Source organism: Lolium rigidum, chromosome 2 (genome assembly GCF_022539505.1).
Source record: "Lolium rigidum isolate FL_2022 chromosome 2, APGP_CSIRO_Lrig_0.1, whole genome shotgun sequence".
NCBI classification, from domain to species: domain Eukaryota; kingdom Viridiplantae; phylum Streptophyta; class Magnoliopsida; order Poales; family Poaceae; genus Lolium; species Lolium rigidum.
In genome coordinates, this window is record NC_061509.1 from 247,966,637 (window position 1) to 247,982,187 (window position 15,551).

At 47.0% G+C, this 15,551-nt stretch overlaps 1 protein-coding gene across 1 annotated transcript; it reads left to right on the forward strand.

Annotated features, from left to right (window-relative positions):
• The first annotated feature begins 6,010 nt into the window (after nt 1–6,010).
• On the forward strand, nt 6,011–9,574 carry LOC124693230 (mitochondrial phosphate carrier protein 3, mitochondrial-like). Its single transcript, XM_047226700.1, has 6 exons — nt 6,011–6,401; nt 7,328–7,689; nt 7,785–7,828; nt 8,585–8,799; nt 8,897–9,021; nt 9,121–9,574. Exons 1-6 carry the CDS (start codon nt 6,087–6,089, stop codon nt 9,179–9,181), a joined length of 1,122 nt encoding a protein of 373 aa, XP_047082656.1. The 5' UTR covers nt 6,011–6,086; the 3' UTR covers nt 9,182–9,574.
• Nucleotides 9,575–15,551: the final 5,977 nt, after the last annotated feature.

Genomic DNA, 15,551 nt, shown 5'->3' on the forward strand with positions numbered 1-15,551 from the left:
TAATGTGATTTTGATTTTATAATACCATAATATACTAATCACCTGCGAACTACTTTTTCGATGTTGATTTTGATTTTATAATACTAATACTAATTTTGTTGTGCAGGTGAAAAGGATCAAAATTATTTGAGCAAAGCATCTCAAAGCATTGGTGTATAAATTGTTAAAATGTCTAACCAGAGTTATCTTTGTATTATTTCAGAAATCTCCTAAATACATTACTTTGACGTTGGGATCAAATACCACGAGAGTGTTCAAAGGAAGTCTCATTTTCAAAAAAGGAAGTCTGAATAAAATTACTAGGTAATCTAAGCAAAACAATGAAGCTCAGCTTGGTAATTCGGTAATTCAAAACTCAAGTATTATAACGTCTGCCTAACAAGTGCCACAGTTTTCCTCCTTCTCAGTTTTAGGAAAAAAAAGGGCCAGATCTCTTTCTCCAATACTTAAAAAACCACAGTTTTGAAGATTACTTTAGTTTTAAGACCACAATATTTATTGGACCCAAACACCCTAAAGTATTTAATACTTTAGCATTTTCAAAATCCAAAGTATTCTTGGAATACTTCAAGAACACTTTGATGTCAAACAGAGCATGAATTATCCTCACTATGTATATTGCACGTATTCATAGAAATGGGCACACCTTAAGACTAGCCAGAATAGGAATATCATATGCAATATCATGTCATGTTAGCAAAAATGTAATGTGACACAACAATTAATGAAGAAAAAGGGTGATTAGAGTATCATAGGTTATAGGTAGATATTGTATCATAGCACGTAAAACTAGAAATTTTATACACAACTTTGCATCGAGATTCTACAGATCAATAAATATCTAAGATGATACTACTACATGATACAATACATTGTGGACATATTATCATACACTAGTATCATATGCATGATATATTTTTTGCGAACCCTAGGATTAAGAGAAACATCGAGCAATACAAAACACCCGAACAAAAACGAAAGTTACAACAATATCCTTGAGATGCACTTCGTCTTCAACCTCTAGACCGTGTCGAAGACGTGCCGCCGCTACCGCTCCTCCCTGAGTCGGCCTGACGCTGTTGGTTGCAGACGGGAAGTCGTCGAACGGGTTAAGAAGACCACATCCGTACCAGAGATGAAGAAGAAGAAATAACCGCCGATGAAGCTCCATGGAGATCCGGAGATCCTCCAACTAGAAGAAGTCATCGAGAACCACACCACTCCCACAAACTTCTCGACGTCGTCGTCGAGATGGGGCTGAACCTGGGGAGACTTTGTTGGAAAAGACGCCACCACCACCACTTGAGTGCTGCCACTCCAAACCTTAACCCTAAAACCGAAAAAACGGAGCCCTCCACCGACTGGGACCGAGATCAACCCCTCCTCCATGGCCCGAAGGCCACATAATTGGGATAGGCCGGCGACGCTGAGGGGAGGCGGGTGGAAAAACTGATCGCCTCCTTGATCTCCTCTAGACCCCATGCATGATATTAGTCTATCATATTTTCTATTGTGACCGATTTAATCCCGAAGGTGCAACTGAACCTACGAAAAAACGGGAAGAACAACTGCCTCTTGACCGCACCGTTCATTGGTAGACACATTCTTTTTTCAATCGCTGCTAGCATCGTTCCTTTTGGTAACAAAGATTCCTATAGCCTGTAACATGAAGTCAATAGAAAATCACCAAATGCTGAACAATCGTTTTTTTTCTTTTTCATTTTTCTGGTGAACAAGGTGACCTACTGCGTCCTATGCTCAGGATTCAGGAAAGAAAAACTTGTGTGCACATTTATTCGTTGCTATTTCCTATAGATGATCGGATTCTGTCAGCGGTGTGGAGGAGATAATGTTTCCCAAGACATCACTTCTTCAGGTAGCCGAAAACCCGTTTTGGCTCTGCGTTTTTCTCAAGCAGCCCTTCGCCCCACTTTGAGGTAGTAGCTTCATCTTGGGGTCAGCCGGTCAGCAACGAACTATCCCAACAGCCATGTTTACCGTGCTGGCCGAAAAGCAAAAGTTTCTCCTGCAAGTTGATTTCATTTGACTTTTGCTCATGTATATTTTATTCAGGAGATTTATAATAAATATTATCTCCGTTTATTAATAATGTATGAATACATTTGAATTTTAATAAATTGAGAATCAACCTGTAGTTGGATGGTTAGGAGGGCAGTGGCACGCCCAGCTCACCAGAGTTCAAATCACAGTTTGACACTTTAATATCTCATAAAGGTGGAAATTTTTTTTTAGTGGGAGGCGACGTTCACGCCGACAACGGTGCGCCTGTGGTGATTTCGTCAATCTCAAGACTCGCGAACCAATTTGGTCGGCTCTCTCTCGGTTTTAAAAGATGAGTTTAGAGCATCTCCACTGCCACGTCCCAAATGGGCGTCAACACAGCTGTATGAGGCGCACTGACATGAGCTCCTTACATTAGGACGATCTTCCCAAACTGGCGCTCCCTATACGGGCATCCCAAAAAAAACTGATTTCCCCTTTTCACCAAATTATAATATTTTGCAACCACTTCAAACAATTATTTACTGTATTTAAACATACGAATCATTTCACTCACATAGTTTCAAAATAAGAATTAAATTATTTTCAAGGATACGCCCTGTGTATCAAATTTCATAGAAGAAGAGGCCAAGATGGCCAAACAACGCTAACGAAGGCAACCCGATACAAACACGACGCCACACGGATTACAACACAGCCCACACGAGACGATACACTAAGCTACTGGGCCGCATCACGACCGAAGAAGGGAATTGCGGGAAGCCAACTCCAACTCCATGATGGCACAAGCCAACGCACCGCCCGCCCAAAAGTGCCCAGGAATGGCGAGTGAACGGCGGGGCTGAACCAGATCGAAGGAGGCATCGACCACGAAGAAGTGCCACCGACGGTGTACATAGTGCCCCGGAAGCCCAAGCTCTGAGCGGCGGCCACCACCGTCTCCAAATGGCACACTGAGGACTCCCGAACCACCTAGGCGACGCCTCCAACGAGGTGACGGCGCCCGCGGGCATCGCCGTCATCAGCTTATGCAGGGATTTCTCCCTGGTCATGCTACAAAACCCAAGCCCGTCGGAAAATCGCAGCAAGGAGACTCTTTTGGCCACACCGCTGTCGAGAAGCGAACACTACCGTCGTCAGAGAGGGAGGTGCTGACCTCCGTCTCACCGCAAGCATCACAGGGACTGGATGGTTAGACTCCGGCCGCCGTCGCCCGGCCGGCCGCCGACACCTCCATGGTGCCCAGCAGCCGACGCCTACATGCGTCCACGTGCCGGCCTGCAGGCACGGCGGACCCTGAGTTCCCGGCCGCCGCCGCAGGGGACGCCTCCATCGCGGGGGAGAGCAGCGCCTCCGCCGACGTCGCCGAGATGCGCACTCGCCGAACTCCTGCAGTACCTCGCCGCCGCGTCACGCACCGCCGCCGCCGGAAGAGGAGGCCCCACCGCGCGAGGTAGAGGTCCCGCCCGCCGCCGTCACCGCCCAGGCTTCGCCCGGCGGGACCTATGGCGGCGGCGGAGGAGGGGGAACGAGGGGTGGTAGCCTAGGGTTTTCTTTTTCTCTCTTGTTTTCGATGGAGCCTAGCTTGTTGCTGGCCCAATCGCCCCCCGCGAATTAAATTATTCATACAAGCATCAAATAAATTGCAATCCAACAAGTTCATAAACCATGGAGTATTTCCTCTCCGCACCCACAAAAGCGCAACTAAATCATTGCTATTAAAATTTAAAGGAATTGACACGGGGTTACCGGCGACTGTATTATGCGTCTACTTTTAGACCACGCCGGTGCGGCCCAAAATATCACACCAAACCCCAAATTGCTATTCAGATCGGTGCGAAACGCACCGGTAGAGATGTAAGCATAGTGGTCAATCTCAAGACCCGCCGGATCAATTCTTCAACGCAGTCTCTTGGAGGTGCTCATAGGGGTAGGGTGTGTGTGTGCGTTCATAGGGGTGAGTGTGTGCGCGTTTGTATGAGCGTCTTTGATTGTACTGTGTTTCAAAAAAAAAAAAAAAAAGGAGATGTAAGCATAGTGAGACGGAGGAACAAATTCGGCGTCGTCGACCCATGAGGCGCGCGGCTCCTCCCGTCGGGGAGAAATTCAGACCCGTGGAGAACATGGGCGGGCTGAACAATGCCCGTTTCGAAGTAGAATATCCACATGCATATTCTGTCACGCCTCGTAACGCCATTCATTAGTCCACATTTTATTAGTACGATGCAAAGAAAGCAAGTCATAATTTTGGCCAGTACCAGACCCAAAATACGCAAACTTTTCATCCGCCTTTCCTTTTGAAAACGGACAGCATTTTCCCATTGGGCGTGGCTACAGAGTGCCCGGTTACCGGTTAGTCTTACGCGGTGCTCCCTTGTCTGAAAGCAAAATTTACCTAAAACAGAAAGTTGTCCCACGAGCTGAAAGTGACACCTAACAAAAATAGAAATCGAGACCACATTTCCGCACATGCAGCCATCCACCTTTTTTGCGGAGCGTGCACATCAATAGGCGAGCACAAGAAAAACGGTCCCACCGGCTTCTTCTTCCTCCGGTTTATGCCATGTAAGAAAATGAAGTGTGACTACAGAAAATTACATCCTGGAAAAAAAATCGTACAGTTCATTGCATGTATGAAATTGGAGTTTGACTAAAAAAATATTACATCCTTGAAAAAATACGGTGCTTGTGATTCCAATCAAGGATGTGGAAAAATAGCACAGGTGGATGTAGAAAAAAGTATACAATTACATCCAGATCTAGGAGAAACCCTCTATTGTTACATCCAAAAACATAGTAGGAGACAAATCAAGAGCTGGAAAAAATACGGTGTCTGTAATTCCAATTAAGGATGTAAAAAAATAGCTGCGATGGATGTAGAAAAAAGAATATAATTACATCCAAATCTAGGAAGAAACCACTATTGTTACATCAAAAAACATAGAAAGACCATACTAATCAAAGATCTGGAATTCTGGATGTAGAAAACAGGGAAACATCATGCACAGGACCAACGAGCGCGCCGACGGACGTGATCGACAGCGACCACAAGCGCCGGCCACTGGGGTCGCCGGATCTCAGGCCGAGGATGACGAACGGCGGCGGCGCCGTACCTCGGGTAGGGAAAATAGATTCTGGACTAGGTGAAGGCCAGAGCTGCGCGCGTGGTTGCAGTCCACACTCGGCCAAGCAGCCATGGCGGGGCTCGGGGGAACGTTGCCGGCGCCGTCCAGACATAGCCTCTGATCTGGCTGTCACGGTCCGGACTCGCCGGGCGGAAGCAGGCAGCGACCACCGCCTCCATCACGCGCGCCCGGCGAAATTTTTGCGCGCCGGGGACAGCTAAGTTGCCGGCGGAGGTAGGGCTCGTCGGGGCCGGCCGAGCGCCGTAGGATCTGCACCACCGCCGCCTCCTGTTCCTCCTCTTCCGGCCTCAAATCTCATGGTCGAGCTCGATTTCATGGATTGGGGATGGGGTAAGGTATTTTTTTTATGAGATGAGATGGGGATAAGGTAGACGATGAGAGCAATGGAAGCCAGGACCACGCATGTTGTTGTTTTAATGAGAAGCGGTCGCATGTGCGTGTGGTCCCCACGGATAAGCATCTCGTATTCTCATCCCGCATGGTCCATGCGTGTGCAGTTCCAACCATTAGATGAGGATCCAACGAACGCGAGATGTGAGCACGCCGTAAGACTAGAGAGAGCCCAGGCAGAAATTAGATTATGCGTTATGCGTTTCCCATTTCCCAGCTTTGAATTGAAACCGAAACGGGGCATCCGCGCGTACCATCCACGCCCCGGACGGGCTTCACCAATCACCTACCGCGACCCCAAACGAACACTGACTGCGGGCCCCACACTCCGCTGGCCCCACGCCCAGCGAGCCCAACGAATAACCCTAATTATTAACAACTCGCCTCCCCCTCGATATATTCCCCCAGCGCCTCGCCACTCTCCTCCTCTTCCCCGTCAACAAATCCACGCCAGCGGAGAGCGCTCAGAAAGCACCGCCGCCAACGCCCGCCCGCGAATCCCAGCCCGGATCTCCCGGCCCGGCGGCGATGGCGCTCTCCGACCTCTCCCGCGAGTCGCTCCTCCCCAGCTTCCTCTACTCCGCCTCCCCCTTCACCGCCGCATCACGCCTCGCCTCCTCCGCCTCCTCCTACCAGGCCGCGGCTGGGGCCCCGGCTCCCCCCGCCTCCGCCTTCGGCGGCGCCGCACGCGGCGGAAAGCCCTTCTCGATCAACTCCCCCAACGAGAAGATCGAGATGTACTCTCCAGCCTTCTACGCCGCCTGCACCGCCGGGGGGATCGCCAGCTGCGGGCTCACCCACATGGCCGTCACCCCGCTCGACCTCGTCAAGTGCAACATGCAGGTAAACCTCTAGATCTGCGCCCTCCGCGCCTCTAGGCCTCTACCTCGTAAGGTTTCCGCGTAGATCTGGCCTTGTTCCCGTCGGTTCGATGCGTGGGAACATGGGGGATTTCGATCTCCGTCCCCCGATCTGGACGCGTAAATCTAGCCTGTATTCCGCTTCCCCGTGCATTTAGTTTCGGGCCTCGTTACGATTTACATCTCGTTTTGTTTCCCTGTACGAATTTTGTTTGGTCCAGATGCGCTGGTTACTGCTCATTGCGTAGGTGGGCTAGGACCAGTACAAAACGTCCATGCTGGTAGTTGAGTGAATTGCAATTCCACTAGGCGCACTTTTCTGCGTTTGCTAGTTTGTTCGAACGAGCGACCTGTTATTCTAGTCACTTGCCGATTCATGTTTCATTTCCATCGGTGCTATCTAATTATCTGACAAATTGTATCCGTGAGTGTACATTTCTTCTCCTTATACTTTGGTCTATGCTATTGCTCTGAAGCCCAACCTAATCTGTGCCAGTTTGAATTTAATTTCAAGTCTTAGCGTGAAGGAGATGTGATAAACCTGTGATCACCTCTATATGTACTGCATGCCTTTTGTTCAACATTGTCACTTTAGCAGTGGAACTGTCCAGTCATTCAAGTTCAATCCAAACTGTCCGCAATTGTGCGATGTGCGACTTTTAGTGAGTCAAATCAATTTAAAGTTTAGCAATTTGGTACATGATGCTTATGCATATTGTGGTGAATGTGGTTGATTTGCTTCTTACCATTGCTTTCATCACATTAGCATTGTACATTTACCTGCCATCTACTATGACTATAGATGTACTGTTTGAGTTGGTTAGGTTTCGTAATCTCTACATTCCTATTTGCAGTAGATGTTAGGTTTGAATTATTTTGGACATAACACATTTCTACCATTTGTTGCAGATCAACCCAGAGAAATACAAGAGCATCTCATCTGGGTTCGGTGTGCTGCTAAAGGAGCAAGGAGCAAGGGGATTCTTCAGGGGATGGGTGCCTACCTTGCTTGGTTACAGTGCCCAGGGGGCCTGCAAGTTTGGGTTCTATGAGTTCTTCAAGAAGACCTACTCAGACATGGCTGGGCCTGAGAATGCCATCAAGTACAAGACCCTGATTTACCTTGCAGGGTCAGCTTCTGCTGAGCTGATTGCTGATGTCGCTCTCTGCCCCATGGAGGCTGTCAAGGTCCGTGTGCAGACACAACCTGGATTTGCTCGTGGTTTGAGCGATGGGCTCCCCAAGTTCATCAAGGCTGAGGGTGCTGCTGGGTAAGTAAATATACCAACTGTCCTAAAAGCTTCATGATTTTCCACTTGTTTGTTGATCATAGTCCCTAAATACTTTTACTGGTTGATAATTGCAGGCTTTACAAGGGAATTGTTCCACTCTGGGGTCGCCAGATTCCTTGTAAGTGCTCCTCTTGCCATTCTGTTGCATTCTATTCTATGAGCATTGATTCTCACTCCTGTAGTTGCGCAATTATGGCTTACTTTGGAACCAATTGGTCTAATACTGGTCCTTCCTGTGTATATACTTGCTACTTTTTGTTTTGCATTGATAGTTATTTGTGATGGCCTGTTACTTTCCCTTCTCCAATGACCCTACTGTTAGTGAACATACCCTTTTGTAGTCAATATTATGTGCATTGTTCACTGCATTGTTTTTTAAAGAAAGTTCCAGTGATTCACTCAATAGCCAAGATGAAAGTTTTGTTGCTGAAGTTTGAAAATTTAATTTCTCACTAAATTAAGGACAATTTTTGTCAGGCAGGACCTTTATTGTATGCCTTTATCCAGTCCTGTTACTTTTACGAAGTTTGCTGAAAGATTCAAGTTCGCTTTATCTTGACCTATTTGTAGCTTATGCATACCAATGTTAAGTGATGTAGAATTGTAGATTGCCAGCTAATCATTGATTAGTATTTGCTTCCTTCTTGTAGAAGTTGTCATTTGTGTGATATTTCATTAGCAGATGTAGTCATGTAGATCACATGGTATCTAGATATAATTTTAAGTAACTTGTGAGTCTGAGCATCTAATGTGTAATGTGGCATGTGTATGCAATGACTTCATTTGGTGGTTGTATTTATATGCTTTGATCTTCTCTAGTTGTTTATAACGTGATGGTGTATTCATTCATTACATACTTCAATATTTTTTTCAGACACCATGATGAAGTTTGCTTCCTTCGAGACCATCGTTGAACTCATCTACAAGCACGCTGTTCCAGTTCCAAAATCTGAGTGCAGCAAGTCTTTCCAGTTGGGTATCAGCTTTGCTGGTGGCTACATCGCTGGTGTCTTCTGTGCCATTGTTTCTCATCCAGCTGACAACTTGGTGTCTTTCCTCAACAATGCCAAGGGTGCTACAATGGGAGATGTAAGCATGTTCTCTCCAGTACCCCATATTGAGAGTTCTGATCCTCTTTTTAATCACTGAATAACTTGCTGACTTTATTTTATCATTAAATCTGCAGGCTGTTAAGCAGATTGGTGTTCTGGGCCTCTTCACCAGAGGGCTCCCCCTTCGCATTGTCATGATCGGTACTCTTACTGGTGCCCAGTGGGGAATATACGACGCCTTTAAGGTCATGGTTGGACTGTAAGTATCTCATCCTCTATACTGATTACTGATTCATCACTATATACTGGTAAACAGCTTCTGTGGGACTAACGATTGGTAATCCGTTGTTTTTCCCAGTCCAACTACCGGTGGTGTTGCACCAGTTCCTGCAGTAGAGGAAGGGAAAGCCATCGCTTGATTTTCTCTGCTATGATGATGATGATGATGATGTGTTGTTGGATATCGTATCGGTGGTTGGGACTGTATCAGTTTAGTTACGCCAAATGTTTTATTCTTGTAGCAGATGATCATTGTGTCATCATTTTGATGAGAGGAACTCATTAAGCAGGCCTAGTAGCTCTTTTTTGCCGCCCTACTCCGGAAGTTTGATTTTGACAAAAATAAGTATTAGGACAGCAAGGGTGTTAGAGAGCAGGTTTTGCCATCATCGCCTGTTCTGAGGAATACTCTACTTACACATTGTTGTTTACCTCGTATTTATGCTGTCGAATTTGTGGAATGCCAGCTTCTGACATGCAATATTTTGCTGGCGCAGAAGTATATTTATATACTTGCAGTACTAGTTATTTTTTGTTGTTGATTGCAAACCCCTTTCGTATTGTGCATGATGTCCTTGACGTGTGCAGCTTGTTGATGTAAGGTCTGATCCTGTGTCAAGTGGTAGTTCTAAAAATTTACAACCTCACTTATCGCTGTGTTGTGTAGTCTGATCGGGGAAGCAGTAGATTTGGTCCATCTGGTAGTACTATATTATAGTGGCAGTGCTAAGTGTTGGTAAGAATTGTCTGTTCTTGTGTGAGGCCGAAACCTTAGCTCCTTTATTATTAGGTATAGATTTCTGTCATACAGTGATACATATGTGTAACTAAAGAAGATGAAATAGCAACCATAACCTAGTTTTCACGGTTCGGTCAGCATACTATGTGCAACGGAATCATTTGCATGGGAATAGGCTGAATCACAATTCTGACCTAGGTCCATCTGCAAATAATCCGGTATGGCTCTAGAAACTCGAGGTACCGAGCAAAGTGAAGATTTTCATTTGGAAAGCTTTACATGGGATAGTTCCTGGATATGCCATACTTGCAAATAGACATGTTCCTGTATCTGGCCAATGCCCGATCTGTGCTGAAGGTGCAGAAGATATTAGACATATTTTGTTCTGTTGCAATAGAGCAAAGGAAGTCTGGCAGGCTTTGGGTTTGAAGGAAACAATCGAGACTTTCTTGGTAGACAGGTCGGGATCCGTCATTTTGGAAGAAATACTTCACAGTGATATCTAGGTGCCTGCCGTTCTTGGCCATTTGCATGTGAAGGAGCTGATTGCTGTTGCATCGTGGACGTGGTACGTTTGGTGGCAGCAAAGGGAGCATGTGAAGGGAGAAAAGATCGCTACTCCGGCGCGTTATGCGTTTGCGATCCAAGGGCTGACTCAGAATTACAGAGGAACGGAGAATAATGCAGAGCCTCGTGCTGCTGCATGGTGTAGGCCACCCTCTAAACACTTATAAACTTATTGTTGATGCTTGTTTTTTCCCAAATGGTTCAGGTAGTGCTGCTGGTGCGGTGCTCCGAAATGATAAAAGGCCAAGCTGTCGCGGGTGCAAATTGGGTTCTTGGTAACTTACCTGATGCAACGACGACAGAAGCTATTGCATTGCAGAAAGGGATGCGGCTGATTGAAGACTTGGGATGCCCTCCAGCTCCAGTGATAGTTGAATCCGATTCGCTGGAAATTGTCCAAGCTTTTAATGGAGCCCGCGAAATTTGAAGCCCTTACTCAGCTATCCTAGCTGATTGCTTCCAAAGGTCTCAAAGGATTTGACAGATCTCGGTTCAACATTGCTCAAGGGAGGCTAATATTGTGGCGCTTAATTTAGCTAGAGTTGCTTTTGATTCAAAAACTTCTATTTTTTGGAACTGCAATCCCCTTACTTTTATAATTCCTTTTGTAATGAACGATGTATCCTTGTTTGAGATGAAATAAAGCGCGCCGCATGGCTTTCCCTAAAAACAAAAAAAACAACCTAGTTTTGAGAGTTCCCCATAACATAACCCCCGTACTGTATTTTCAGATGCATCTCCACGCACAAGAAAGATGCATGCAACTGGATCTAAATTTAAGCCGGATGCACGTGCAACAGATGCAGCTCCCCTGATGAAATGGAACTCCATAGTATAATCCCCGCAAGTTGGCTCGTTATTCCTTTCCGCTTTCAGGACGACTAAACCCATTGAACCTTTCACGGTGGCGCGAACAAGCGCCGCCGTCGCCGACGACTTCAGAAGCTCTTGGAGCGGTTTCCTAACGAGCTCCAGTATGTAGCGACTGATCTCTCCATTAGATCCTCGTACGCGTAATCGTGGGCCGGCGCCGCCGCCGCCGCCGCGAGAGGAGAGCTGGCGTGCTTGTATCATGCATGACGCCGGCGCCCACCCCTGCCTGCCAGTGCCAGGACTATAGGGGCCGTTTCGTTTTCTTATTTTCTGGCTTGTATGCAAACGCGTAGGGGCCGTGGATCAACAGAAAGTCGTGCCTTGAGCTCTTGTTAAAGTAAGCGCAGCTCTCGTTAAAATACTCCCTACTCATTGGCATGTGAAGGAGATCGCCCGCCCGGCCGACCTTGCCTCGCCTCCAACCGGCAATCATCGAGATCGATTTGATTTATCCTCCCCCCCAAGAGATGATAGCATATTTAAAATGAGCGGACATGAACAGAGGAGCATGGCTAACGAGTCTGCAAATGGGACAATAGTTTTGTGTTTGGTTTTAAGGAAACCCAGCGAAGTTGCCTTGTTTAAACTATGCTTTGTATTCTCCCACTATGCTGTATTGGCCAAATTCAATGTAGCGTATGGCCAGAATAGGCAGCATAGCTGGTTTTGCTGAGCCAGCGGCATAATATAATCGTAAGAAGAATCCATCAAAAGCTAGTGAAGGGTTAGGGACACAAGAATACATGAATGATTAGCAATGGCCGAGTCCGGGACATTATAGCTTTTTCTCCATACCATATAGCATGGCAAAGACTTCAAATTTGTGGGATTCAGGAAGTTGTACTTCCATTGGATTTTGATCGGTGCGCAGGAAAATCTCACGACATATCGCCTCCAAAGCCGTCTGATCTCACTTAATCGAACATATGCAGTTGTTCAAACATTGTTTTTGCCCGTGGGTTGAAATAATCATGCAAAGCAGGCTCCATCATTTTATACGCAACAAAAGAAGGCATGCAACATCATGGACACAAACCATTAAAAAGAAGTCATCCAACATGAAAGCAAAAGAAAATTCAATACTACCTCCGTCCCACCAAAAGTATCTTAGATTTGTCAAAAGTTGAATGTATCTCGACACTATAAGACACTTTTGGTGGGATGGAGGGAGTATAAGAGATGTCTATGTAACATATGCAGAAGCACCTTTGCAATAACATTTAAGTTCAAATTCAAGCTCCACGTCATGTCATGATTGTGATCTCACCATCCTCTTCCTCAGTAGATATGTAGGGCCGACCTATAGACCGGGACAACCGCCTAAGTCAACAACTTATTTAACCTACTTTTTGTATTCAGGCACTGTGTTGTATTCGACAAAATCAATGCAGTTTATACAGCCAGAATACGCATCCTAGTTGGTTTTGCTGGGCAATGACATTATTATAAGAAGAATCCATCAAATTCTAGTGAAGGGTTAGGAACACTAAAAATGCAAAAAGGATTAGCAACGCCGGAACCTGATCATAGCAAAGGAAAAAAGGTAGGAAAACGGGAAGTTGTACTTTCATAGGATTGTGGGACACACAAATCTTCAGACCTGTCGTCTCCTAGCCGTTAGATCCCACTTGACTGAGAAGATATCCACCTTATGACCATTGCAACATAAAACTGTCGTATAAGTCATTTCCCTGTACATATGCAAAGTCTTGCTAAATAGGCCGCATCATTTTATCCCCGACAAAAAGGGTATGCAACATCATGGCAACAAATCATCGAAAACAAATGGTTCAACATAAAACCAAGAGTATTCAATATAAGAGATGTGTATGCAACATATGCGAAAACATCTTTCAGCTACAAAAGTAACACGGCTTTGCCACGTATCAGACGTGTGCGTGCAATAAGAAACACACCTTGCATTGTGTTCGAACAAACTATGCAACATCAATAATCCCATAACTTTGATAGCCACTCATCTCGCCTCCCGTTGTCGATGGAGCTTTTGGCGCCACATGATCCAGAAAGTCTGAACCCATCCAACATGTCCCGCCTTCTTGAAAGAACATTTCCCGCCCTTTTGTGTTTTGTGTGTTTGACGTCAACACGATGTATATTTTTATGTGTGTTGTTGTAGACAAGTACAAGCTATCAAAGATTATGTTGGATCGGTGTTTTTGCTTTAGCTGTTCTGAAGTTCTGCAGGTTTTCTGTGTCTGGCGGAAGTTCCGGCCCCAGCAGGCGGAAGTTCCGCCCGGCTTTTCAGCAGACGCTCCCCAGCGCAGTTTGGCCGCTGCTATTTTCTTCCTGACCGGAAGTTCCGGTGAAGTTGGCCGGAAGTTCCGATCGGCGGAACTTCCGCCCAACTTCCGGGCAAGTTCCGGTATTGCGAGTTTGTGGCTCAGTATAGTCCAGTAAGGTTTTCGGGCTATTCCGGAACTTGGCCGGAACTTGGCCGGAACTTCCGGTCACCGGAAGTTCCGCCCAAGTTCCGCCCCTTCTATTGCTTTGCAGGTTTTTTATCAGGAGCGGAAGTTCCGGAGCAAATGGGCGGTACTTCCGGTGGAAGCCGGAACTTCCGGCCAGGATGGCCGGAACTTCCGGTGTTAGTGAATTTCGTCCCCAACGGTCAGATCTGAAAGCTCCACCCATATAAATAGCTTCCTTCTCCAAAGGGACAAGTTGCTCAATCATTGCAAGAAAAATCTGCCAAGCTTCACCACCATTAGAGCCACCTCAAGAACACAAGATTTGCAAGATCTCCTTCCTCTCCCAACCAAAGCTCTTGATTTTTGGAGATTCGAAGGAGAAGACACCGATCTACATCCTCACCGAAGCGTTCTTCATTTCCCCTCTCTTGTTTGAGGGATCTCATGCTAGTGTTCCTATTTGGTTCCCTAGTTGATTTGTTGTTGATGTGTTGTTGTTGATTGTTGTATTGTTACGGATTTGGGAGCCTCCAATTTGGTTGTGGATGTGTGCCCCAAGAACTTTGTAAAGGCCCGGTTTCCGCCTCGAGGAAATCCCTTAGTGGAAGTGGGCTAGGCCTTCGTGGCGTTGCTCACGGGAGATCCGAGTGAAGCCTTCGTGGTCTGTTGGTTTGGCTTGCGTAGCAACCACACTCCTCCAAACGTAGACGTACCTTCTTGCAAAGGAAGGGAACTACGGGAATCATCTCCGTGTCATCGCGTGCTCCACTCTCGGTTACCTCTATCCCACTCTATCTCCTATTGCGTTGCTATACCTTGCTTAGTTGATATCCTTGTCATATAGGTAAATTCACTTAGTTGCATATCTAGAGAATTTACCTTTGTGTCAAGCCTAAATTGAAAAAGAACTAAAAATTGGTTAGCAGCTATTCACCCCCCCCCCCCTCTAGGTGCGGCATACGATCCTTTCAATTGGTATCGAGCCTCGGCTCTTATTTCGGGCTTAACCGCCTAAGAGTATGCCGGACGAGGAGCCCTCGGTAGGGGCCGCCAAGTTGGTCTCCGTGGAAGACTTCAATTCATTGAAGTCCTCCATGGAAGCCCAAATGGAAAGCATGAAAAAGATGATTGCCGAGCTTTTGGCTCCGGCCCTTCCCAAGGCTCCTAGTGTAGAGGTAAAAGACACGGGTGCGTTAGATGAGGGAGAGGCTTCGGACTTACCCTCATCTACCAAACCCGTGGAAGGTGATAACTTAAACACTATCAAATCTACCAGTGCATCTCCTAGGGGAACTAGTGGAGGTGAAAGCTACAATCGAGTAGCTCCACCTTTCCTATCTCCCGATATACCGGTTCCCCATCCCCATTTGGGGCTCGTTCGGTTAGCCCCTCCCCGCCGGGTTTTGCGCCCGATTCCCTCCCATCCCCGTGGTTTGTCACCGACCGGGTTCTGTTCCCGGCCTACTTCATTAACGTGTTCGGTTAACCCCGGTCGGGGTCAAACGCCCGTCCAAACCCACCCAAAACCTGTGAAACCAACCGGGGTCAGATCCACGCCATCCACCTCGTGTATTCTTTCCCCGATCGAACCGAAGCGGTACTACTCCTTCCTCCCGCGACCCATCTCCCTCTCGCGAAAAAGTCGACGCGGCGGCGAGCATACCGGTGCCGGCGAGGACGGAGGGACAGCGCACCCGGAGGAGATGGCAGCTGCGAGCTTACCCCTACGATTCCCCCTTCCACCTCCAACCGGAGCCGCCACATCCAACCACAGCGGATCGCAGCGGCGTGAGATTCGTGGAGACCAGGATTGGCGGCGACCGCAACCAGCCCGTCGCCGGCGTGTTTCTCTCCCGCCGATGGACTTTTAAGGCCTCGATCCTCCTCTTCTTATTCTCCCCA